The sequence below is a fragment of the Crocuta crocuta genome, unplaced genomic scaffold (genome assembly GCF_008692635.1).
Source record: "Crocuta crocuta isolate KB4526 unplaced genomic scaffold, BGI_CrCroc_1.0 scaffold131, whole genome shotgun sequence".
Lineage (NCBI taxonomy): Eukaryota > Metazoa > Chordata > Mammalia > Carnivora > Hyaenidae > Crocuta > Crocuta crocuta.
Window position 1 is genome coordinate 13,066,248 of NW_027528977.1, and position 24,013 is coordinate 13,090,260.

General features: G+C 50.9%; 1 protein-coding gene and 1 non-coding gene across 4 annotated transcripts in view; one reads left to right on the top strand and one right to left on the bottom strand.

Moving 5' to 3' along the window:
- The window catches only part of ERGIC1 (endoplasmic reticulum-golgi intermediate compartment 1), a 101,280-nt gene that overhangs the window by 41,981 nt on the left and 35,286 nt on the right, over window positions 1–24,013 (bottom strand). For 2 of the 3 annotated variants that reach the window (XM_077757312.1, XM_077757311.1), the window contains exons 2-3: window positions 12,484–12,545; window positions 5,945–6,017 (exon numbers count right to left, since the gene is read on the bottom strand). In XM_077757312.1, the coding sequence (XP_077613438.1) occupies window positions 5,945–6,017; window positions 12,484–12,545 (135 nt within the window). Of the gene's footprint in view, window positions 1–5,944; window positions 6,018–7,607; window positions 7,748–12,483; window positions 12,546–24,013 lie in introns of those variants that run through there. The other variant, XM_077757310.1, reaches the window with a different exon arrangement.
- Window positions 15,577–15,683, top strand: LOC144226036 (U6 spliceosomal RNA). Its single transcript, XR_013333502.1, has one exon. It is a non-coding gene; the product is annotated as a U6 spliceosomal RNA (small nuclear RNA).

Below are 24,013 nucleotides of genomic sequence, written 5' to 3' on the forward strand. Positions count from 1 at the left end.
GGGGCGGGGGGGGTGGTGCAGGGAGCCAGGGGAGGGCAGGAGCCAGCAGGAGACACAGAACAGGGTAGCGAGCCCTTATTACTTACAATGGGGCAGAGGCCACTAACTCTCCTCCGGCTTAACTCTTAAGTAGGTGTTTTAAAAGATGCCCTGGGCAAAATAAAAGCGGGAACTTGTGGCGGGCATCCTAAACACGAGTCCTTATCTAAATGTCCAGACTCCGGGTGTGAGAGCAGCATTATCACACTGCAAAAGGCCTAGGCAGCAACTCAGAAAAAACAAAGTGTGTTCTTCTCAAAAGCTGGGTTTCTTGTCACAAGGATTAAAAGTGTTAGTGGATATAGTAAGGTGCTCGCACAGCCCCTGGTATATTCTGAGGCCCGCATAAAGGTGGCCCTGCTTATAACTAATCGAAGACGATGTCCCAGTTCTGAGCAGCCAGCTGGTGGCAGGCACGATGCTGGGGGCTTTCACATGTAGTATCTCATGTAATACCCCCAGCAAGACAATGTTTAGTAGGGTCGCTGTTCTTTTTTCACCAGGATGAAACTGGGCTCAGAGGGAGACAGATAAAAGACTGGCCAAGATCACATGGCCAGGAAGAGGCAGAGGCAGGATCTGAACCTAGAGCCATGGAAACCCAGAGCCATGCTCTTCCCACTGAATTAAAATGGATGGGGCACGGAATCAATGAAAAACTGAGAGGCAAGTGCCCCCAAGTAGACCTGTGATGCAGGCGTTATCATCTTTCTGATAATCTTCAGATGCCCATCCCAACTGCACCCCTGGCCCAAGTGCCCACAGGGCATGCAGGTATAAAGGGTCCATCCCCTTTGCGCCCCACAAGCCTGCCTCTGTCACCTCCACCTGCCACACCCTGGTGGGCTGCCGCATCTGACTTCCCGACCAAGCAGGACGAAGGCTCCCTGAGCCAGGAGCACCGAGCTCGAGATCACCACCTCTGCAGAATGAACGGGGGAGGTACCAATGTGTGTGGATGGAGGAGAGGGGGGCGCATTCCAGTCGGGGGACACCAGACAGCGTCAGGGAGTTGGCCGGATTGCGTGGGGGTCAGTCAGCAGTGGCCATGTAGGGAGAGGAAGAGAGGGACTGGGGAGGTCTGGGTGGGGGGAGCGTAGGTGGAATGTAATGAAGGGCCCTGAAATTCTAGGCTGAGGCGTGAGTCTGATGACATCTATGGAAAACAATTTTATTTGCTTTAAGAAGAGCATTTGAATAGTTCAGATTCCTGCCCAAAGTCGCTGACCTCCGTGCTTCGTAATTTGATTTAACGGAAACTTACACAGCAGTGAGGCCCACAGCAAGGGCTTGCGGTGGAAGGGGAGGGATGAAAGTTATGTAAGCAATTTCTCCAGAACCTTGTTTCCAATCCTGACCTTCCAGGTAGGTATAAGGGCATCTATTCCCTAGCAGGTGGAGGGCCGAAAATCACCCCTTCTCGGCCACCGAGTTCTGCCCACACCCTCTTCTCCACAGCTATCGCTCAGTCTCGTCCCCAGGGCACTGGCCTCCAGGGTCGCCCTGCCCCAAATTCATCTTCACAGGCGGTGACCTTGCCGCAGCGTGAAGGCCGTGCAGTCGTCCCATGCTCAGAAGCCTTCAGGCCTGCTAGCGCTCCTTCGTGCGACAACCCTGGGTCTCTTGACCTGACCCTCGCTCACAATCCAGGCCTCAGTGCGGGTGACCCGTGCTCTGGGGGAGACGTCCACGTCCTCCGCCTGGTTAAGCCACTGGCCTCCCCGCTGGGGGTCTGCTACGGAGCATCTGGGGACACTGTTCAAGGAACCTCCCGGTGCCCGCTAGGCGGGCAATGGCTTCCTGGAGTTCCAACTGCCTGCTTGGCCACCTCCCCCTGGAAGGGTGTTGCCGAGTCTTCTGGTCAACTGTTCTGACCAAAAAGCAGCAGCTCCCATGATGCACCTGGGGGCCCAGAATGCTCTGGGCAGAAAAGGGTGGAGTGACAGGGCAGGAGTGCAGAGGTTTTGACTGGAGCAGCTCCACCACTTCCTAACCTCGGTGTGGCTTTAGCCTCCTGGCGCCTCGGTTTTCCCAGCCGTGAAGTGGGCCTAAGGCTAACAGCAGAACCTACCTCAAGGGGTTCTGAGTTGATAAAATGAGATGATCACTGTGGACTGCGGACCTAGGTGGCTGGCTGGCACATCATTGCCCACTATAAACCGTAACTGGGAAGTAGAATACGTTGTATTGTACTGTAAATTATCCATGGAGAGTTCCGGCTACTACCTTTCCTTCTTATAAATCCTCATCAGGTTAGTAAGACAAAGCAGCCAAGCCTGGGAAGTCGAAGGCTGGAATGTTCTGCAGCCACGTTCTCTGAGGAAGGGGGGCCTGCTCCCCTGGAAACTTGGAAGCCACAGGGCACCCTACGGGGCTACTTTCCTAAGGATAATTAATGGCCTGTCTAAAGCCCAGGTTAGAGTCCAACCACCCAAACAAACAGGCCTCCTTCCTTACCAGGCTGGGCCAGAATAGTGTCTTATGTCACTGATAACCACAGGTCAGGGTTGGTGCGATGTTGATCCTACCAGCAGTGACCTCATCTCCTTGGGATACAATCTCATAATGGGGGGTCTGGGGGGTTGACCCACTGTGGTCACCGAACTGCCAGGGAAGGCCAGACACCCACTACAGCAGAACCATGGCCTTCATGTCTTCCCAAACTGGCAGAGGCCTTCCCAGGGGTCAGAGAACCTTCTGATAGAAGGAAACCCAGGAGCAATGCTTTCACCACTGGATTCTTGGGTAAAGTCCTCAGTCCTCACCCCTACAGACTCATTCCGGGCAACTCCTGCCCCGTGGTCACACGGCAGCAGGGGGAGAGGGGGCATTAGGGTCACTGCATCATCACGGCTGGAGCTTGTGGCCCCGGGGCTCTCACGGTGTCTCTTCTCCCTCCTGCCTCCCTCCCTCCTTCTGGCCACTCACACCGCAAGTGGAGAAGAGCTCGGTGCAGGCCGGATAGAGACAAACATGCCACGAACGACACTCGTCGGCTGCTTGCTCGGCTCACCCCTCGTCTTTCTTCCTCTCCAGGGAGGTGCTGGGACCAGGGTGTCCGGGTGCCCCCAGGGGTCAGGAAGGGGAAATCCCGGAACAGGGTAGAGGGTAGAGCAGCGGGGACACACTGAGCTCTTGGGAAAGGAGCGAGCCCTGTCCTGGCTAACAGTACAAGCTGTCCGAGCTCACCTGAGTGGCTCTTAGCGCAGCAGGTGGCGCGCTGCCTGCTCCGGGCACAACTTACCTGTCTGGGGCCCACTGCCTCACCACGGGCTGAGCCAACAAGCAGCTTAATAAGCTGCCCCTCACATTGGGGCGCCTGGGTGGCTTAGTCAGTTAAGTGTCCGACTTTCGCTTAGGTCATGATCTCGCGGTTCGTGGGTTCGAGCCCCGCGTCGGGCTCTGTGCTGACTGCCAGCTCAGAGCCTGGAGCCTGTTTCAGAGTCTGTATCTCCCTCTCTCTCTGACCCTCCCCTGCTCACGCTGTCTCTCTCTCTCTCCTAGAAATAAATAAAAATATTAAAAAATAATAATAATAATAAGCTGCCCCTCACAGTGCCGGCAGGAGGCGAGCGAGGCTGCTCTGAGCTCAAGGGAGGGGACAAGAGAATTCACATTCGTGGGGTGCTTATTACGTGCCCAGTGCTGAGGGGCCTCCCAGCCTTTTTAGCACAGATGGGGGATAAATATGAAATGAATAAATGCATGACGAGCTACAGATCCATTGATTTTAAAGTACATCAGGTGCAACATTAAGTACCTTTCTGGTAAACAACCTTGTTTAAACCTCACAAATATCACGTACCTTCTCTGTCTCCTACTCTGCTTTTTTTTCTTCAGAGCCTTTTTCACTAACTGATGTATATGTCTATATTTGATCTACATCTGCTCTATCTATAATTGATCTATATCTATATATATTCTAGTTTTGCTTGCTTGTTCACGGTCTGTGTTCATTGTTGGCATTTTCAACTCCTCTGAGCAGGGAACCACTCAGCAAGGAATGAGGCAGACCTGGTTTCTGACTTCTGGGAGCTCAGGACCAAGAATGAGGCCCATTACTATACAACAGTGTACAGGACCTAGCCCAACTTGGTCCTGCCTACTCCATATTCCACCCTCCCCACTTGCTCACTTTGCTCTGGCCGCACCAGCTCTTTATCAGCTCTGCGCATACACCAGGTAATTCCTGCCTCAGGGCCTTTGCACTTCCCACTAGCCCTGTCTAGAATATATAAAGCCTCTCTGGTCCCTGGGACATAGTTGGGGCTCACTCCTTACTGTCACACAGGTACCCCACCCATCTTGCTCAGAACACGAGTGACCTGAACAGGAGCCCCGCTCCCAGAAAATGGGGGTGCAGCCTGGAGAGACCAGCAGGTACATGGCACACAGCAGCTCTCAATCTCTTGCTGCTGTCCCAGTTTCTAATTCCAACTCATGATGGGGTAACCTCTGAGACATCCAGGGGCCCAAGTTTATACAGAGCCACCCCCCATTAGGAGCTGAGTGGGACAAAGAACCTTCTCTGACCCCTGCTTGGTCAGGGGGTCATGTCTTAGGAAGTAGACAAGCCTCCCCAGACCTGGAAGCCTTGACTCTGATGCACCCTCCCTTGTTTGGCCAGCAATACTGAGAGCCAGAGAGGTTTGGCAACCTGCCCAGGGTCACACAGCAAAGTGGTAATCAAGCAGAGAGACCGGGCCCCGGGTCTCCCGATGCCTCGTCCAGAGCTCTTGCCACCACTCCAAGAGAACCCCCCCAGGCTCCAGTGCCATCGGGGTTAAAAACAGGAGCAGAGGGACAGGGAAGGCAAACTCTCCCATAGCCGGGTAGGCTACAACCAGAAATGAGTTGGCCGGAGGGTGGTGGTGGGGAATGGACAAGGCTGAGACGCCTGTGGACTCAGGAGACTGGAGGGCCTCGGGGGCGCCCTCCTAACGATACGACCCTTGCCAAATGCCTTCACCTCTCCGAGCCTCAGTTTTCTCATCTGTAAAGACAAGATAACTACCTCTCAGGACTGCGGATTAAAGGCGGTAACACTTACTGAGCCACCAGGCCCAACTATGTTTTCAGTTTCCTATTGTCTTGTGGCCGAGAGGGAGGCAAAGGAAGCCAAGACATTCCATGAGCAAAAAAGAAAATTCCAGTGTTGAACAGGGCAGTGGGTGGCCAGGGCCCAGCCCCGTGATGACTTTCTGGGTTGTAAACACAGGAATGAAGGGCCTTGGATGCCCTGAGCCAGTGGCCAAGGCAGGAAGCTCTGGGGTCTAATTCCACCTCAGGGCGGCTGATGAGGCTGTGACTGAATAATTCCAATGGCATTCTGTGTTACACATACCCCACAGCATTTACCAGGCTATCCGGGCAACGGATGATTCTAGAAATCAGGGATCGATTCACAATGCGTCAACCGCTGCCAGGAAGCCCACGCTGATTCCTCACTAAGTGTGGGCCTGAGAACAGGGAAGGGGGCTTAGTTGAGGGGGCTGGGCTCTGATGTCAGCAACCCCACCCCCCTCGGGTAGGAAGCAGCACCCGTTTCTCTGAACTCTTCCAGCTTTAACATCAAATGACCTTAGGATGATTCAGAGGGGGAAAGAGCCCACTGGCCACACAAGGGACAGCAGAGACAGGCAAATGATTTCTGTCATCTGCGGACCCAGGAGGCCCCCCACAGAACGGAACCCAGATTTTCTCTTCCGCTTCAACAAAGCAATGTTTGCTTTTGCTCTAACTTCAAAACCCTTTTGAGACACAGAGGAGTGATGGACGCCACGGGCTTGGAAATGAGAGCATTAGGAAGGTTTGACGGTCTTGCTTCTTTTCAAAGCCCCTCCCTCCTCTCATCTGGGATCCCAGAAAGCTCTTGGAATGTCCCCTGCGGGGGAATGGAACTTACACTTCTGTCGTTATGAATCCGGTGAGCTCCGAGAGGAAGAGGAAGAGGATGAAGAGGCAGCAGCAGATAGAGACTGGAAGGAACAATACAGAGGCACACAGTTAAGGGTGGAGGGCACAGGATGGGGGAGATGGGCTGGCCCCTCCCCCCTCCCCCTTTTCCCTCCCCACCCCCATCTCTGTCTCCACCCCACCCCTGGCCTCCAAGGAAAACTGCTTACAGGGAGGGGGAAAGAGGCCTCGCCAACTGTCCAAAGCCCTTCTTAGTCTAAGCAGCCGTGCTCCCAGAGGACTTCCTTTGGTACGGACGTGACCCTCCCACAGCGACTGACCCCCTACACGGGCAGGTCCTCCGGGAGGCCAGACTGGCTTCCTCCCACAAGAGCATATTAATGCAGAGGTCGGTCAAAAATAGAGGTTGCACGGAGCGCCTGGGCGACTCAGTGGGTTGAGCGTCTGACTTCGGCTCAGGTCATGATCTCGTGCTTCGTGGGTTCGAGCCCCGCCCTGGAATCCCTGCTGTCAGCGCAGTACCTGCTTCAGGTCCTCTGTCCCCCTCCTCTCTCTGCCCCTCTCTCATACTCTCTCTCTCAAAAATAAATAAATAACCATTAAAAAAAGTAGAGGCTGCAAACTGGGGGCCCACAAATGTGTTCTGTTCAGCTCCAGTGACACGTCTTTCAAAATCTAGAGTTGACCCTGAACTATGTGATTGCACCTCAAAGTCCAGAACACTCAAGGCCTTGTTCCCAATGGGGCCTGAGCTCACCAGTTTGCCACAGGCCCTACCACTCCCTCTTGCCTCCTCGATTCCAAGGCTGAGGCCAACGGTCTGTCGCCATTTATCACCATCCCCAGTGGAACCATCAACAGTGTGCCCATGTCCTCATCAGGTCAGAAAATGAGGACACTGAGCACTTGTGTTTCAAGAGAAGGGGCAATTCTTTATGGAAGGAATCCTTTAGCTAAGTCTGAAATGTGGAGAGTGGAACAGAGTTCCAGAGTTGGCCCACGTCACTCATATCTATCTGGTCCACGGCCCCTGACGGGGTGGAAATCTGTGACCCCTGGAGCCACTCCCCGGGACAAGGCATAACAGGTGGCTCTCAACACCAGCCCCAGCTCCTGATACTCCCCCAACATCTAACCACTCAGCCCCGCTGACCCATGGGCTCTTCTGTAAATACGTGTCTTATTTCTCTTCCTTTGTTCCCATGGTTCCTGTCCAGAATGTCCTTTCCCATCTTCTCTCCTCCTCCTCCTCCCTGTCATCCTTCCTGTGAGGTGAGCTCCTCCCTATGCTCCCAGGCCGAGGTCCAGCTCAAATGTCTCTTCTGGTAGGAAGCTTCCCTTCACCCCACGGGGTGGAGCTGGTCACTCTTTCCTCTGTTCCCAGCCTCTCTTCTCACACTTTCCGCATTTTATTGGCTCTTTGTGGCTCTTTCTCTCACAAAACTGATACCCCTGAAGGCAGAAATTCCACAGCTCCAGTGCCTAACCCGGGGCTTGGCGTACAGGAGGGAATAATAGGCAGGGAATGCCCAAGAGTAGAGAATGAGGGCCGAGCATGCCTCATCTGGGCTTATCAGAGGCATGCAGTGGGCAAGGGTTTGCAAAATATGCCCACTGCTCACCTGCTGTGGATCTCTGGGTAAGTTACTTACCTCTCCCTGCCTCAGTTTCCTCATCTGTAAAATGGCAACAGGCCTTATGGAGCTGCTCTGAGAATTTCCGCAACACAGAAACTGGGCTTGTAATGGTGCCTGGCGGGTAATAAAGGCTTGAGTATCTGCTCATTATTGGGACTTTCATCAGGGAGACCTTGGAGGGAAAGTGACTGACCCCTAGTTTCCTGGTCGTACTTGCTGATTCTGATACATTCTTGATGGCTTACTCTTGGACTGGCGGAGCAATTGTGATAAACACTGAACCTAGTCATTATCTATCCATCCACCCATCCACCCACCCACCCATCCATCCATCTTAAAATGCACAAAGATGACTTCTGAGTGAAGAAGGATGGGAACAAGTGTTTGCTGGGCCACTACCAGGTGCCCTGCTGTGGGAGCGTTACCAGCCACCCTGTCACCTCACATTCGTGTCTGATGGGGGCACGCACCCTTGTGAAGCATGTAGAAATGGAAGCTCAGAGAGGAAGAGACTGGCCTAGGAACACACTGGAAAGTGGGTGGGGGGACAGGTCTGGATTCCGTGAATTCTAGAGACAATGTCCGAAGAAAAGAAACCCCAAGACCTAGGACTCCAAGTGAAGAGCAAGACAGGGACATCTCCACAGTCCCCACACCCCTAAAACCAGATCAACACATGGGATCCTAGAATTACTCCCCCAATTCCTCCAACACTGAAAAAGCTCTATGGGGCAGGATCCAAGGGCTTTTTTTTGTTTCTTTCCAGAAGAGGTAATATATGCATGTGATAAGAACCACCATCCAGCTGCATAAAGAGGCATAGTGTGCTGAGTCTCTTTCTCACTCCTGATCTGCAGCCCTCCCCGCCCAGAGGGATCAGCGTCACGGTCTTGCGTCTTTCCACAGGCACTGAAATATACATGAACAATTCCTTTCTCTAAGCTGACAGCAGCGCGATGTACATGCGTCCTTTTCAACCACGCGTTGCTCACTCAGTAGCCTACGTCTAAATACATGCCACACCACGTGTGTCTGCCTTTGTGGCACAGACCCTAATTTCCAGTGTCTTCTCCGGCTGCTGGACGTGTCCACGGCACGCCTGCAGCCACCAATCCCAACTTCCTGGCCCACGTCCTTCCCTGTCACCTGCAAACTGCAGCTATGAGGCCTGATCAGGGATCCCACTACCGAGCAGAACACCCTTCACCTGGAATCTTCCTAAACAGCATGACATAGGACCCATGTTTCAGAAGCATTTTCAGCCCTCCCACCCCCCCTCAGGCCCCAGCCACCTATCACATGCTGTAATGGACAGGCACGAAACAGGGAGGTATTTGTGAAGGTCGGGGCTGACTTAGACTGATCCAGGTCATCTAATTGCCTTCCTTGCCCCAAGCCTGCAAAAGGGCCCCAACGCTCCAACGCTGGGGGGTGGGGGAGGGACACGGATGGAAGGCTTCTTTCTGAAATCTGTGTGCTCTGTTCAAGGCCTGGATGAAGCCTGGTCAACCGAGCAGGAAGACACGCTAAATGCCGAGTCTACTCGGCTGAAACCCAAGTGTCTGACAGCCCTGATCATATACCTTCTGTGACTGCCCCCCCAACCACTGTCCCAAACTATGGACAGAGACACTGTCTCAGTACCATTATGGTCACAGGGTCTAGCAGAGTGCCTGGCTCAGAGAAGGCACAAAAGAAATATTTGCTGAGTGAATGAAGGAATGAAAGCCATGAAGCCAGGTATGAAGTATTTCAACCAGAAAGGCCGTTGTGATACTGAAGGCCTGATGAGGGTTTTCAACCCATGTTTGGGCAGGAAGCTAAGGCTCTGACACCACCCTTCAGAAAGTGACTCGGGCAGTGGCCCATAGGAATGTGTATGAGTGGGAAACCTGGGGCAGCCAGCAAAGGGGGGACCCAGGACCCGAGACCCAAGGCTCTGGGAAGTCAAGGAATTTGTCCAAGGCCAAGTGGCCACTTAAGTGGAGGAGGCAAAATTCAAACCCCGATCCGGGAGTGTGCAGGCCCCTTCCCCATTCCTTCAGTTATTAACAGCACTTATCAAGGCGTCATGAAATGGTATGGTTTTGCGTCTGCGGCCCTGCTAGGCCAGGTGCTCCCTAAGGACAAAGACTGAAGCCCATTCATCAACATGACCCTGGTGCTTGGTGCGGGACCTGGCCCCGGGACCTAGTTAATAAATATCTGTTCACTAAATAGTAGCTAAGGGCTGCTTTCCCATGCCTCACGCCTTTTTCCTCTTGTGTAAAGGAATCCACTGTCTGTCACACTGGCTGGGAGTGCAAATCAGACCAAATCCCCAGAGGGCCATCTGGCAGTACCTTCTAAATTTTACCACGTGTGTGCCCTTTGACCCAGTAATTCCTCTTCTAGGAAAGTTACCTTACAGAAATAACCAAACAAGGATATAAAAATATATGGACGAGGCTGTCTGCCAGAGCAATAAATCGGAATCGAGAACGGCCACCCCCCAGGGGACTGGTTACATAAACTGTGGGTCACGCAGGTGACGGCAACTGTGGGCTGTCAGACGCGGCTGCACGGAAGAATGCAGTGGGCCATGTTCGTGCTGGAATGAAAGGTGTCCGGCACACATCAGTGGGAAAAAGGGCAGGGAGGATTGGGCCACACAGTACATTCCCGTCTCTGCTGAAAACAACGATACAGGCATATCAAAGCCTCAACATGCTTTTTAAAAATTCGAGGATGCAGACCTGATTGTTACACATACCTAATAAGGGTGAGAGGGGAGAGACTGGGAGGCAGAGGTCCGGACTGCTGGCTGGTGGGAGGAAGGGGACAGGGCACCTTACTTGGAATTTTTGTGGCCAGGCTCAAAAACAAGTTGAACAGAGAGATGAACAGCCCCTTTCCTCTCATGTGCCTTGAGTATCTTCTCCGTGGGGACCCAGGCACAAAGCCTCAGAGCGTCTGCTGTCACAGACCCTCGTAGGCTGGGGGCTCCTGGAGGTCAGTGACAAGAGGAGTGTCATCTAAGCACTGAGAACCTAGCACATACTCCACACAGATCAGGAAACCGGAGGATGAGAGAGTGGAGGTGAGAGGTCACTTCCCCAAGGTCACCCAGCCACTAGATGGGAGAATGAACCCAGCTCTGCCAGATGTGAAGCCTGCAGGATGTGTGCCCTGGGTCCTGGCTGCTGTGTCCCCTTCCCCAGGGATGTGGAGACCCAGGGCTGGAGAAGGCACCCACAGCTTTAACGAGGAAGGGCTGGGCAGGACCAGCCGGGGGGCAGGGGCAGGGGGATCCCCAAGGTCACGCCCCTATGATCTACCTTGGGAGGCAGCAGTGGCTACCAATGTGATGGCCCAGCCCCAGGGCCCTGCTAAGGGGACAGTCCCCAGGGAGGGTCCCTCTCTCACAGCAAGCATTGGAGAGGCTGGCAGGGGGTCAGGCCGTGGGATGCAGGGAAGCCTACCTTCCGAGAGATGTGATACCTCAGACAACTCACTTTACCTCCCTGGGCCCATTTTCTCATCTAGAAAATGAGACTATAAGGTATTCCTGCTTGCATGGTGCCTCGGGGTTTGTTTTGTTCTGAATCAACTTCTCATTGCGGAGGAATAACAGAGGCAGAGATAGTACAGAGTTCCCATGCGCCTCCATCCAGCGTCTCCTCGCGCTGACATCTTACGTGACCACGGTGCACTCATCAGAATGAAGACACTAACGTTGCACAGGATCACGACAAAGCTATAGGCTTTACTCACGTTTCACCAGTTTCCCCACAACCCCCCTATTCCTGGTCCTGGACCCAGCCTGGGATCCATCTTTGCATTTAGTCATCCTGTGTTCTTAGTCTTGAAACCGTGGACACCTTGTCCCCTTTGAAGAGCACCGGCAGGAGTTTTATAGACTGTCCCCCAACCTGGGACCCTCTGATGCTTTCTCATGATTAGGCAGGCTTGTGCTTTTTGGGGAAGATTGTTCGGCGGGGAGGTGTCCTTCCCATCACACCCCATTGGGGGCGCGTGATGTCCACAGGACGTCTCACTGGCTGATGTCGACCTTCATCACCTGGTTGTCTCTGGGTGTCTTCACAGGAAAGTTACAACTTCTTTTCCATTCTCTGCTCTCTGGAAGTGCATCACTGAGTCCAGCCCATACTCCAGGAGAGGAGAATTAGGCTTTACCTCCTGGAGGGGGTATCTATCCATACACGAGTCGGAATTCTTCTCTAAGAAGAGTCCTCCCTTCTCTGCCATAGATTTACAGCAGTACAGACTCACATGCCTTTTTCGTAATTCTCTGGTATATAAGGTAATCATGCCAGGATCTGTCACTCAGATGGCCCCAGTGTTGGTCCTTGGCCTCTTTCATGTGGCTCCTGTGTCCTGCTGACACACCCCTAGCCCTTCCCCCCACCCCTCCGGAGCTTCTTTGCTTTTTAGCCCAAGACGATCCAAGCTTATTCTGCTCTCTTCCTGCCCTGGCCCTGGAACCAGCTACTTCTTTAAGGACACTTTAGGTCCTTTGACTGAACACTGGCATTTAGAAACCAAAATCTGGTGCAATTATTATTCTTTTTAATGATTAAAAACGTGCTTATGTCAAAAACTTCAGTAGCCTAAAAGGGAAGAAAAGCCCTCCTGAGCCCTTGAGCCTCAGTCTCCCCTCCCAGGGGCAATTAGTACTGATGATTCCGGGTATATCCTTCCAGAAGCAGAGAATGCCTATACCTTGCAGGGTTATGGTGAGGACAGAGATGAGACGAGGAACACCTTTCGTCCTCTCCTCCCGCCTCTCCTTCTTTCCTCCCTGGTTCAGCAGTTCTGCACGGGGAGAGCAGTAACGGGTACGGGAGGTGGGGAGGGGGTGAGGGCACCGGCAAGAAGGACGGCTACTCACTAATGGCCCCGGTGTATGTCGGCTGCGTAAGGTCCTTGGGCACCTTCCTGTAGATGTCAAACCTGCAGAGAGCAAAGTGGACAGGGGTGAGATGGGCACAAGGGGTGGGTCTCAGGCAGCAGGGAAGATGGCTCCAGCTGGCTTGCCACGTGGTCAGCAAGCCACAGAGTTCGGGAACAAGGCCCTCCCACTCCCTCAGGTCCCCTCCCCCAGGAGGCCTGAGGGAAAGCCCTCTGGTGGGACCCCGCCCCACCCCCTTGTAGTGCTTCCTCACACCACCTAGAGCCACCAGGCAGGGCCCTCGTTCCGTTCCGTTCCTGGGCTGGCCTTCCCCACCATCAGAATGGAACTTCCACGAGGGCAGTGATCTTGTTAGGTTCTGACCTCTGCCGTGTCCGCAGACCCTAGCACGGGTGTGCAGAAGGCACTCGGGAGGCACTTGTGGAATGACCTGAACCTGCATCTTGGGTTTCTCTAATGATGAAGGAAATAGGGAGATGCACGGTCTTTCCTGAGCCGCCTCACAGCACTGCATTCTTGCCTGCCATCACCTCTCCTCCCCCCACCCTGTCCTGACTCCCCCTCCCCCTCCTGTCTCCACTCCCCCTTCCCCAGAGCCTGCAGCGTGCTCCTGGAGATTCCTCCAGACTCCAAGGCTCATGTCTAATGGGTGTCCCCTCCCCACACGCAGAGCAGATACCTTGATGCCCTTCTTTCATATGGGTCCCACCCCAGCAAGTGAGGGTGGTGGGGTGCGGTGGAAGAATCTGGGTTTGGGAGTCACACAGACACAGTGTGATTCTGGCCAGTTATTTAATTAAGGGTCAGGGTCCTGGAATCAGATCACCCTGGGTTCAAATCTTTTGGGCTAGTCTTCCTTGCTGTGTCACTTTAGGCAAACAACATCACCTCCTGGGCCTCAGTTTCCTTGCTCATGGCTACCGTTACCAGGCCCTGCCAGGCCATCAGGATGAGTAACGGAAAGGGATGTCTGTGGCAGATTTACACAGTGTTCACAGAGGAGGCGCCTACACACGTGGATTCCTTCCTGTCACTTGGACCTGAGCAGACGCTTCTTGCAAAGCAGAGTCCTATCCACACAGCGTTCCCCGGCAGGACCAAGCACGGCCAAGAAGCTGGCCGCCCCAGCCCTCGGGCTGCCTGGCTCCCCAGGTATCATGTGGCTGGCATGCAGTTCCCCTACGGTGACTGGGAGAAGCTGGTAGCACCCTGCCAACCTCAACGCAAGGGCCTGGAAATCTTGCATAAGGTCTAATACTTGATTAGCGTGCGCTCATCCTAATCCTTAATGCGCTGGGTTTCCTAACACGTCAGGGGAAGAGGATGCTCCTGTGGGCTGCCCAGTTAAAAGGTAACGCTTTCTCCCCAGCCTGCTGAGCTGCCAGTCTTCCATTCTTGGGCCCTTAAGGGGCACTAGAAACTGGTGCTGGGGGCGTGGGGGAGGGGGAGGGGTCCACATGACTCAATTATCCATACCTACTCATCTCCCTTACTCTGAAAATGCTGACCCCTTTAACCAGGGGAGGCATTTAAGAGATAAGAGGTATGTGTGTGCTGTGGAATTAGCCCAACTGGGCTCAAACGTGCCTCCACCACTGTGCAACCTTGGGTGTGTCACTTACATAACCTCTCTGTGCCTCGGTTCCTCTGGCTGTAAATGCGGCAACGATACTATCTCACAGCATACTGGTTAAGGTTAAGAGACTTAATGCATATAAAGCACCTAGGACTGTGCCTGGCACCCAGGAAGTACTATGTGAATATCTATTTGCAGTTACTATCATTAATGTTCATCTAACATCTACGAGCTAACTATCTGCTAAGTCCTCTCTTAGGTGCTAGGGACACAGGTAGAAAACTCGGCCCTTGGCCCTGTGTGCCTACACTTTAGCAATAAAGACAAAGAAGGAAATGGAAGGCAGATACAGCAGTGTTCCCTCATGGGGCTTGCTGAAGGTGCTAGAGGAACCCAGAAAGGGCACCTGGGGTAGTCCGTGAAGCTTCCGGCAGCAGGTGATGTCTGAACAGTACAGGAGTTTGGGAGGCAGGGTACGCAGAGGCATAAAGTAGTCCAGGCAGTGAGAACAGCAAAAGCAGGGGCCAAGAAGGACGCCCAAACTTGGCGTGCTGGATCCACCTTCCCTGTCCAGTTACTACCAGGTCACCATCCAGGGCCCACAGGCAGAAATTGGACCTCACAGTTTAAAACTGGGAGTTTTACGGGAAGTCAGGGGCCACTCAGAGTGAGGAGGTGGGGGTAGCTGGGGGCACAATGTCAGAATCTGATAAGGGTGAAGAGGGCAGAGATGGGAGACTGATGGCGGGGGTGGGGGGAGCACTAATCAAATATGTAATACAGTGAGGATAATGGAAGCTTGGGACTCACTGTTGGGAAGGGGAGGTCTGTCTATACAGAGGGAAAAGTAGAATAAACTCTGTGGTGCTAGAGGAAAAACAGAGGTTTCACGGGGGATTCATGACTCTCAATATACACAAATAAAGAAATACACACCCTAGTCACATATATTTCCTAGCTCATTCCACAGAGAGGGTCCAGGCACCGCAACAGCCAGATAGCAAACGGCATATCTGGTACTCAAATGCTGGGTTCTAAATATCACTCTGGGGCGCCTGGGTGGCTCAGTCCGTTAGGCGTCCGACTTTGGCTCAGGTCATGATCTCACAGTTCGTGGGTTCGAGCCCCACGTCGGGCTCTGTGCTGACAGCCAGCTCAGAGCCTGGAGCCTGTTTCGGATTCTGTGTCTCCTTCTCTCTCTGACCCTCCCCTGTTCACGCTGTCTCTCTCTCTTAGAAATAAATAAAAACATTTTAAAAATTTTTTAAAAAATCACTCTCTACTTGGAGAAATGGCTGATTCCAGGGCTACGTGGGGAAAATCCAAGATGAACTTGGAACATCTTCTTATGTCAGAAAACGAGAAAGTGTTCAAAGAACGGTGGGGTCACTGGCCAAAGAAAGGACAACGTGCGCACTAAAATCAATAATCACAGTAATAGATTAGAACCCATTGGATAAAATAGGAAGCCATGAATCTATATAAGGAAATGAACAGTGCTCGCTTCAGCAGCACATATACTAAAATTGGAACGATACAGAGAAGATTTGCACGGCCCCTGCGTAAGGATGACACGCAAATCTGTGAAGCGTTCCGTATTTTCCATGCCGTTTGCAGCAATGTGGATGGAAGAGGAGGGGATTATGCTAAGTGAAATAAGTCAGTCAGAGAAAGACAGATATAATATGTTTTCTCTCATGTGGATCTTGAGAGACTTAACAGAAGATCACAGGGGAAGGGAAGGAGAAAAAAATACAGTTACAAACAGAGAGGGAGGGAGGCAAACGTAAGAGACTCTTAAATACTGAGAACAATCTGAGGACTGATGGGAGTGGGGGAGGGGGGGAGGGGGGTGATGGGCATGGAGGAGGGCACTTGTTGGGATGAGCACTGGGTGTTGTATGGAAATCAATGTGACAAAAAATTATATTAAAAAAAGAAACAAATAACCCCAAAATTTGATGAGAAATAGGATATTTATATACCTTTCAAGTACCTCCTCACAAAATCCTCATTAACTACAAAGGGAAAAGGAGTAACATTATAGTCGAGAAACTTGACATCATCTTGACCAAGTGACCCAAGTGAGTGTCACCAGTAAGGAGACATATCATGTGTATCATGTGCCTCCTGGTCTGACACACTGGGGAGCGCACACCATACACCCGTGTGGGAAACTTACTCAAAACGCACAAGCTCAAATGAATCATGAGAAAACGGCACACAAATCCAAACAGAGGGTTCATGCTATAAGATGACTGGCCGGTACTCGTCAATGGTATCAAGGTCATGGAGATAAGTAAAGGCTAAAGGACTTGCAGAGACCAGAGGAGGCTAAAGAGACATGACAAGTAAATCACACAGGATGTCTCGGATGAGAAAAAGGACATCAGTGGGACAGCGGCTGGGATTTGAATAAGACCCATGTATTCGGGTTAAATATTACTATATAGTGTTATTTTCCTGGTTTTGATAATGGTATTTTCGTTTTGTAACATGGTAATATTTAGGGAAGTTTTGGTAAAGGGCTTACAGGAAGTCTTCGTATTAGTTTTGCAAATCTTTTTGTAAGCCAGAAATTACGGCAAAATAAAAAGTTAAATTTTTTTTTTTAATTTAATGGAATTAAATAAATTGTAAGGGGGGAGATTTCACATAAAAATCCCACACAGCCTGCTTCTTTCATACATACCTGGTCCCTGTAGGCTTCTGGTTTTGAGGTGCTGGCTTAACAGATGTTTGCTGCATGTGCTGGGTGTCAAGAATACATCTTTGCTGGGAGTGGGAAGGGTGAGGGGAGGGTTGCATGAACAAAGGTCTAAGAGAGGAGGGTAGACCTGAACCAAACTACAGGAAGCAACAGTGATCAAAGGAAAGAGGTGCTCTGGAAAGAGTCACTGATGTGAAACCTAAAATCACTGCCAGCCTGGGCACTTTTATATATACATATTCACGTGCGAGTCTTATAGTAACCCTGGCAGACACTGAGAGCCCGTTTTCTCAGGGAGAAGACCAAGGCTAAGCTGTAAGCAACTTGCTCAAAATCACCAAGCCTGTGACTAGTAGAGCTGGGATTCAAACCCAAGTCTGAGTCATAGGCCCTATACTCGTGGGAATCAGTATAGAGCTCACTTACTGGTAAATTAAAGTCTCAAGGTTTTGCTTACTTTTCCACAGATGCTGCCCAGAGCAGGTGGGAATCTCTAAAAGACAGGGACCAGCTCAAAATACATTAATTCATTCAACAGATATTTATGAAGTACTTTCTGGCAGTATTCTAGATGCGGGAAAAGGGAAGTGGTCAAGGTAGACACGTCCCCGACCCTCATGGAGGTGCCGATCTAGTAATGCTTTTGACTCCTTGAGAAGGACCACCAAAACACAATGTTCTCTAATAATTATCCCATCCCCACACCGTCAATCCAAGCTGGGGGAGTGGTGGTGGGGTAAAGGGAGAGCTGAAAAAGACCCTGGGTTCAGAGCTGACCACAGGCCAAGTGAGTCAGCAGTGTATGTCACTAAGAAATGGGCCACAGGAAGGCTGGTGAGAACCCAGGCATGTGACAGACGGGGAAGTGAGCCGTCCTCTCTGGCTGACATTAGTCAGTCCCTCATTGCGGTGATGCAGTGATGCGATTAGCTGTGGCCACCCACTGTCAAGAGACTATGGAGGAAAGGGTAGGGAGAGTGGAGGAGGGAGAAGGGATGCTTAGTGCATACATATCTAGTGTGTGCTCAGCTCGTGCCAAGCCTCTGACTGGCATGTTCTCATTCAATTCTCTTGACCAACCTTCATGTTAGGGATTTTTATCCCGTTTTATAGATGAGGCTCAGAGAGGCTGGTGGTTTGGCTAAGTTCACATACCTGTGAAGTACACACAGCAGAAACCTGAATCCAGGCCTAATTTATGTTCTTGCTGTTTTTTCCAACAATGTGGGGACAAAACCAACATTTCAGTGGAATATACTTAGGAAAAAAAGGCTACAGAACTGGAGTCGATTAGCCTCAAACAGAGAAAGCTAAGAGATGGATTCTTCGTTACTGTCAAGCAAAAAATGCTCTTTTCCTGCCCTCCCACTAGAGAATGATTTTTCTCGAGGCGAGGACCTGGGCCTCCTAGTTGCCCAGCCCTGCCCAAGCCAGGCCCCTGGGAAACTGACCTGAATGAATGAGTCAACGAATGAATCTGCACAAAGATAAGATCCACTGGCTGGTCTTAAAAACAAGATTAGGCTGAAATGGAGAGTGGGGAAGCTGACTCCTCAGGTGTTCCTCGTACTGGATATTGAGAAATTTTCACTGCAAAGCGAGGCAGGGGCGGGGGCAGAGTGGGCTTAAAGTAAAGGAAGAGAAACCATCACCTGGACTTAGGGAAGCCGGATACGAATGCCAAGGGCTAGGACAATGGGAGTAGTGGTTGGAGCTCGGCTGGTAAGAGGTTTATCACTTGCTGGGACAGGATACAAACACAGAGACCCCCACAGGGGCCTCCTGCCCTCAAAACCCTCCACTGTCAGGTCTAGAAGGTACGCTGAGATCACTATATCCTACCCATTCATTTTACAGATGAGAAAATGGAAGCCCCAAGAAGAGGACTGATTCGTCCAGTTCAAGGTGTAATTAGACACTGAGTATTTAAAACAGAAACAAGCCAATCAAAAGCTTATGAAATCCTTGTTATGGCTCGTGCTCTTGAAAAGTCATCTGCTAGCGGTTCTCNCCGGGGGACACTTGGCAATGTCTGGAGATGTATTTGGCTGTCACACTAGGGGGTGGGCGTGTTACTGGTACCTAGCGGGTTAAGGCCAGGGATGCTAATGCATCCGACAATCCTACCGTGCACAGGACAACCTCCCCGCCCCCACAACAAAGGATTACTGGCCCCAAATGTCCAGAGAACTGAAGCTGAGAATCCGTGTCGTACGCAGACCAAACCTTCACATGTGGGAAGCTCATTTTCCCACCGAGTCTGTGTTCTGTCTGAAAGGCAGCCAGCTGCCTCTGCTCCCGCTGGGTGAAGTCATGGCCACGGCCTCGATTGCCCCCACGGAGACCAGCAGTCTGGAGTAAGCAGTCTCTCCCTCCCCTTTTTGCTCTATGCCTGAGAAGGAAGAGCTCACTTAGAGAGATTCTGGGCAAAGGAACCCACAGAGAGACAATAAAGTCCACCTAGACTTGTGGGCTCACTGTGACGGTCCAGTAAAGTACCAGTGTCTCTATTTTAATCAAATGCACTGGATCTGTGCCTCTAGCACATTTTACCTTAAGTTGGGTATTAGGAGCCGATGCGAACATAGGCTTTACTTAACAGAAATTACTTTACAGGCGACAACTCACCCACTGAGTGAGCCTACATCTAGCCTACTGAATGGCTGCATAACCTCACCCAAAATAAACACACACGTCTTCCTCTGCTCCCAAGCAAGGAAACTGCCGCTGGAAATCTCTGACTAATGGGTTTCTTCTGTAATTTCTTTTCATAGCAGAATGGCTCAGCTTTGCTATTTTAACTTTTGCTGCTTGGGACCTCACTGCTCCCCCTGCTCTCGGAGCCGAATCTCGGATCACTCTGTGGTTCGCCCTATGTGGGTGGCTCCGAGGCAGGCAGGCGCTCGTGACATCACCGTTTCCAAGGCTTAATGAAATTAGACGCCATTTAGGAGCAAGTCATTGGAAGTGGTGGGTCACTGGTCCCAAAAATAGCCAGCAAGGCTCTCGGTGGGTGCTGCGGCCTGGCCAACCCTGCCCACCCAACTGCAAGAGTCTGTGGTGCCAAGTACCAGGGAGTCAGGTGAAAGGCATGCTTGCTCGTTCACTTACTCATTTCTTCCACCTTACCGAGAACCACNCGTGTGCATGCCAGAGGGCTCACAGAGGTAAATGAGTATGTCAGAGCCGAGCATGGGCAGGGAAAAAACCCTACAAGCACCCGTCCTTCTTGAGCCCTGGAATCACTCTCACAGCCCCCTGAATCCTATCCTTGACATTCAAACTGCCAAGAAGAGCGCATACCAATCCTTCTTCTGTCAAAAGAAAGGGGGAAAAAAATCTGTCTCCCTCTCCAGCCCAGATAAAAGAGCTTGGAGGGTCAATGAGGACCATCTCAGCTACACTACGGCTGTCCCCTTTGTGAGGGGACCACCGTGCACCCAGTTGTGAGCTCAGGCTTTGCATTTATTAGCTCCTGTCCTTTTAACAACTCTGTGCGGTAGACACCATCATTCTTCCCACCTCACTTGCCCCAGATGCAGGACGCAATGCCTGCCATCTAGCTTCAGGACCTATGCTCTAACCGCCACGCCACAGCCTGCCTGAAGCAGGGAGACGGGCTGGGAGCCGAAGGCATGGAGGTCTGAGGGATGACCCTCTGCGCAGAGCACTTCCACATGCACAGTGTTCTCTCTCCAGCTCACCCCAAATCTCGGCGCCTGTGTGGCAGTCTCCATCTATAGGGTGTTCTCTGGTTGCCTCCAATGTGACCTTTCCCATCCCAGAATACCCTCTCTGACCACAAAGTCCTGGTCTTCCCCCTCTCCTCCTCCCCACAGAAGCCACCAAGTCTGGCCAAAGAGGAAGAAGAGCTTCTAGAAGGCACCCCCTGACACCGCCTGCCCTACCTCCCCAGACTCTGTGGACATGTACGTTCCTGGCACAGCCCCAAAGTGGCTGCAGGGTCCCCTATTCCAACTGGACTGAGTCGAGCCAGATTTACCCCTCAATCTCCTGTGGAGCATGCAGGGCTTGGCCCATTGGTGGCACTCAACAAATTCTAGATGAAAATACAAAATGACGTACGTGCAGGCTCTTCAACACAGCATGGCTATACTAGCAAACAACTGGGTACCATCCAAATGTCCAACCAAGTTAATAAACTATAGACCAAGTCGAGGATATTCCCACTGTAAAGGGGAATGAGGAAGGTCTCATTATAGCGATAGAAAAAAGCAAACCGTGGAACCCTGATTTCTGTTAAATCTTATGCATATGTTTGTGTGTGTGGGGGGGGATAGTGATAAAAAATAATTTACATCCCTGCTTATATCTTCATATTTGTGATGTTACAGCCACAGATTTAATTTGTAATAGCCACAATGTTCATCAACAAGCAAAAGGATAGGTAAATCATGGCATATCCATACAATGGACTATTCCTCAGCAATAAAAAGTAATGAAGTATTGACATGAGCCAAAACATGGATGAGTCTCAAAATAATTATAATGAATGAAACACAAGTTAGGGTATATGTGGTAGGATTCCATCCATATAAAATTCTCAGCAGTGTTTAATGGTTTTGAACTTCTTTTGTCAAATGTATCCCTAAATATTTAATATTTTTATGCATCACCTAAGAATAATAAGAGTATTATTTGTGTTAGCTTTTGGTTACACTTATTGTTTCTTTTTGAGGCTATAAGATTTTAGACAAGTACAAACTAATCTAGAGTGACAGCAGGTCATCAGTTGCCTGGGGAGGAAGGACGAGATGGACATGAGGAAACTTTAAGGGGTGATGGATATATTCCCCATGTTGTGATGATGGTCTCATGGGTGGATACATGTTAAGTTCCTCAAACTGTACACTTTAGGTATGTGAAATTTATTGTACGTCAATTATACCTAAATAAAGCTGTTAAAACATGTTAATGGCTAAAACACATCAAACAATCTATAAGCACATAATGACACTTCAAAAACCAAAACAAAACAAAAGCCTCTTTGGACACTTTTGGAGATACTAGGCCACCAACTCATTATTCTGAAAACTAGTAAATAAAGGAGAAAGTGCTTATTCTGACTATTTTTTTATCCAAATGCATTTCTAGGTAACCAAATAGTTGATGAAGGCGAAGTTCTATTTTACAGAATAATTTCAAAGAATAATGCAGAAAGACTAACAGAACTAGAAAAATCATCACTGTAAATCCTTTGATAAAACACTGGATCTTAGCACAATCAGAAACTTAATAATAGATGGACCAGGCTACAGACACTGGGACCCAATGATTAACCTTAGTATCTCAAAGAGGAGACGACCTCTATTCTGTACCTCTCACTGCAATGCAATCGGAAGTATACCGCACACTTCTTAATAACTGGTCTAGAACAACATCACACTTCATCTTCCATGTAATCCTTATCTCATAGCAGTCTGGCCTCTGACATCAGCGCCTCCCACCATTCTCTTTTCCCGTGCTACGTTAAGACCACCCAGGAGTCACTAAGGGCCAGATGCCATTGGCTCTCCTCAGTACTGCCTCTGCACTGAACCCACTAACTGTCCTTTCCTTCCTGGATCTCTCCTGGCTGCCTGAAGTACCATGGCATTCTCACTCTCTGGCATCCTCTCTGTCTGCTCCTTCTCCTCCTGCTATCCCTGATATCCAGGTGTGCCAGCAGAGGTCTGTATTCAGACCTCTTCTCTTCTAGCTCCCATGGCCAACTCATCCGTGCCTTAATTTACCAAGCTAAGTTCCCAAGAGACAGGAGAAAGCCAACAAGACAGATGTGGATGTGGTCCCTGTCCTTGACGAGTTCATACAGTAATGCCCAAGGAGCTTCCTCATTCCCAGGGGCATCCTCCCTGCCCCCTCATACTTGATATGTCCAGAACGAAACTCAACAGCTTCTCACACAAAACCTGGTCTTAAGGTTCCAGAAGGAACATCAGGGACTGTGGAATCCAAACTCATGGAGCTTCAGATAGTTAAAGGGAAAGGGCAGCAGCATTTTGTGTTAAGAGACAAGACCTCCTGACTCTTTCCAACTCACCACCTGTGTCCTCCTGGGGGCTCCCAAATGCCCGGAGTGGTGAGGTGTGCTGTGTTGGCTGCAGGGGCTACAGTGAGGAGCAACGGGGTCAGACTGGCTAATCAGGAAGAGGAGGAAGGAATTCTCAAAGAGGGTTTAAAATTTTTTTTAATGTTTTTTATTTATTTCTGAGAGAGACAGACAGTGTGAGCAGGGGAGGGTGAGATACAGAATGTGAAGCAGGCTCCAGGCTCTGAGCTAGCTGTCAGCACAGAGCCCAGTGTGGGGCTTGAACCCACGAACCGTGAGATCATGACTTGAGCCGAAGTCAGGCATTTAACTGACTGAGCCTCCCAGGTGCCCCTCAAAGAGGGTTTTAGATGGTCTTTCAGGAAAAAGGGAGCAGCCTCACTGGGCTGGACAGTGCCCTTCACCTGTTACCTGGACTTTGGCTGTCAGGGAGAACAAAGCTCACATACAGCAGGGAGGGAGCCCCAGCCTAATAGCTCTAAATCCCAACGTGATCTGTTCCTTGAACAGTCAGGCAAGCTTGCTCCCGTCTGAGGCCCTTTGTCCTTGCTCCTCTCTGTATCTGGAACGTTCCTCCTTCAGATATCTGCATGAATGCTGCCTCACTTCATTCATGCCTATATTCAAATGTCACCTCTTTAGAGAGGCTTGTCCTGGCCACTGACTGAAACACCTCTCTCGATCTCCTAACTCTACCGTCTTTTTCTTTGTAGGACTTAAGATCACTGCCTGAATTTATGTTGTCTTACGTGCATTTGTTCATCGCCTGATTCTGCCATTAGGATGTAACTTACAGGAGAACAGGGACTATGTCTGCCTTTGAGTTCCACTGTATCCCCAGGGCCTAGAAAAGTGCCCGGCATAAAGCAGCCCCATAGAAATACTTGTGGGATGGATGGAGGAGGCAGCTTTTCTCTGAGTGTGGTCCTGACACCACTGCCTCAGAATCCGCCGGGTGGCTGATTAAATCTGCAGGTTCCAGGGTCCCGCTGCAGAGTGAACTGAACCAGGATGGTGCAAGGAGGGCAGGCATCTGTGGGGAAAGCGCCCTTCAGGAGATGCTGGTGCATGCTAGAATTGCTAAGCTATCAGCTATCGACTTCAGATTTATTTCCCAAGGACCACAGGTAAACAGAGGGATGAGAAAAGGGAC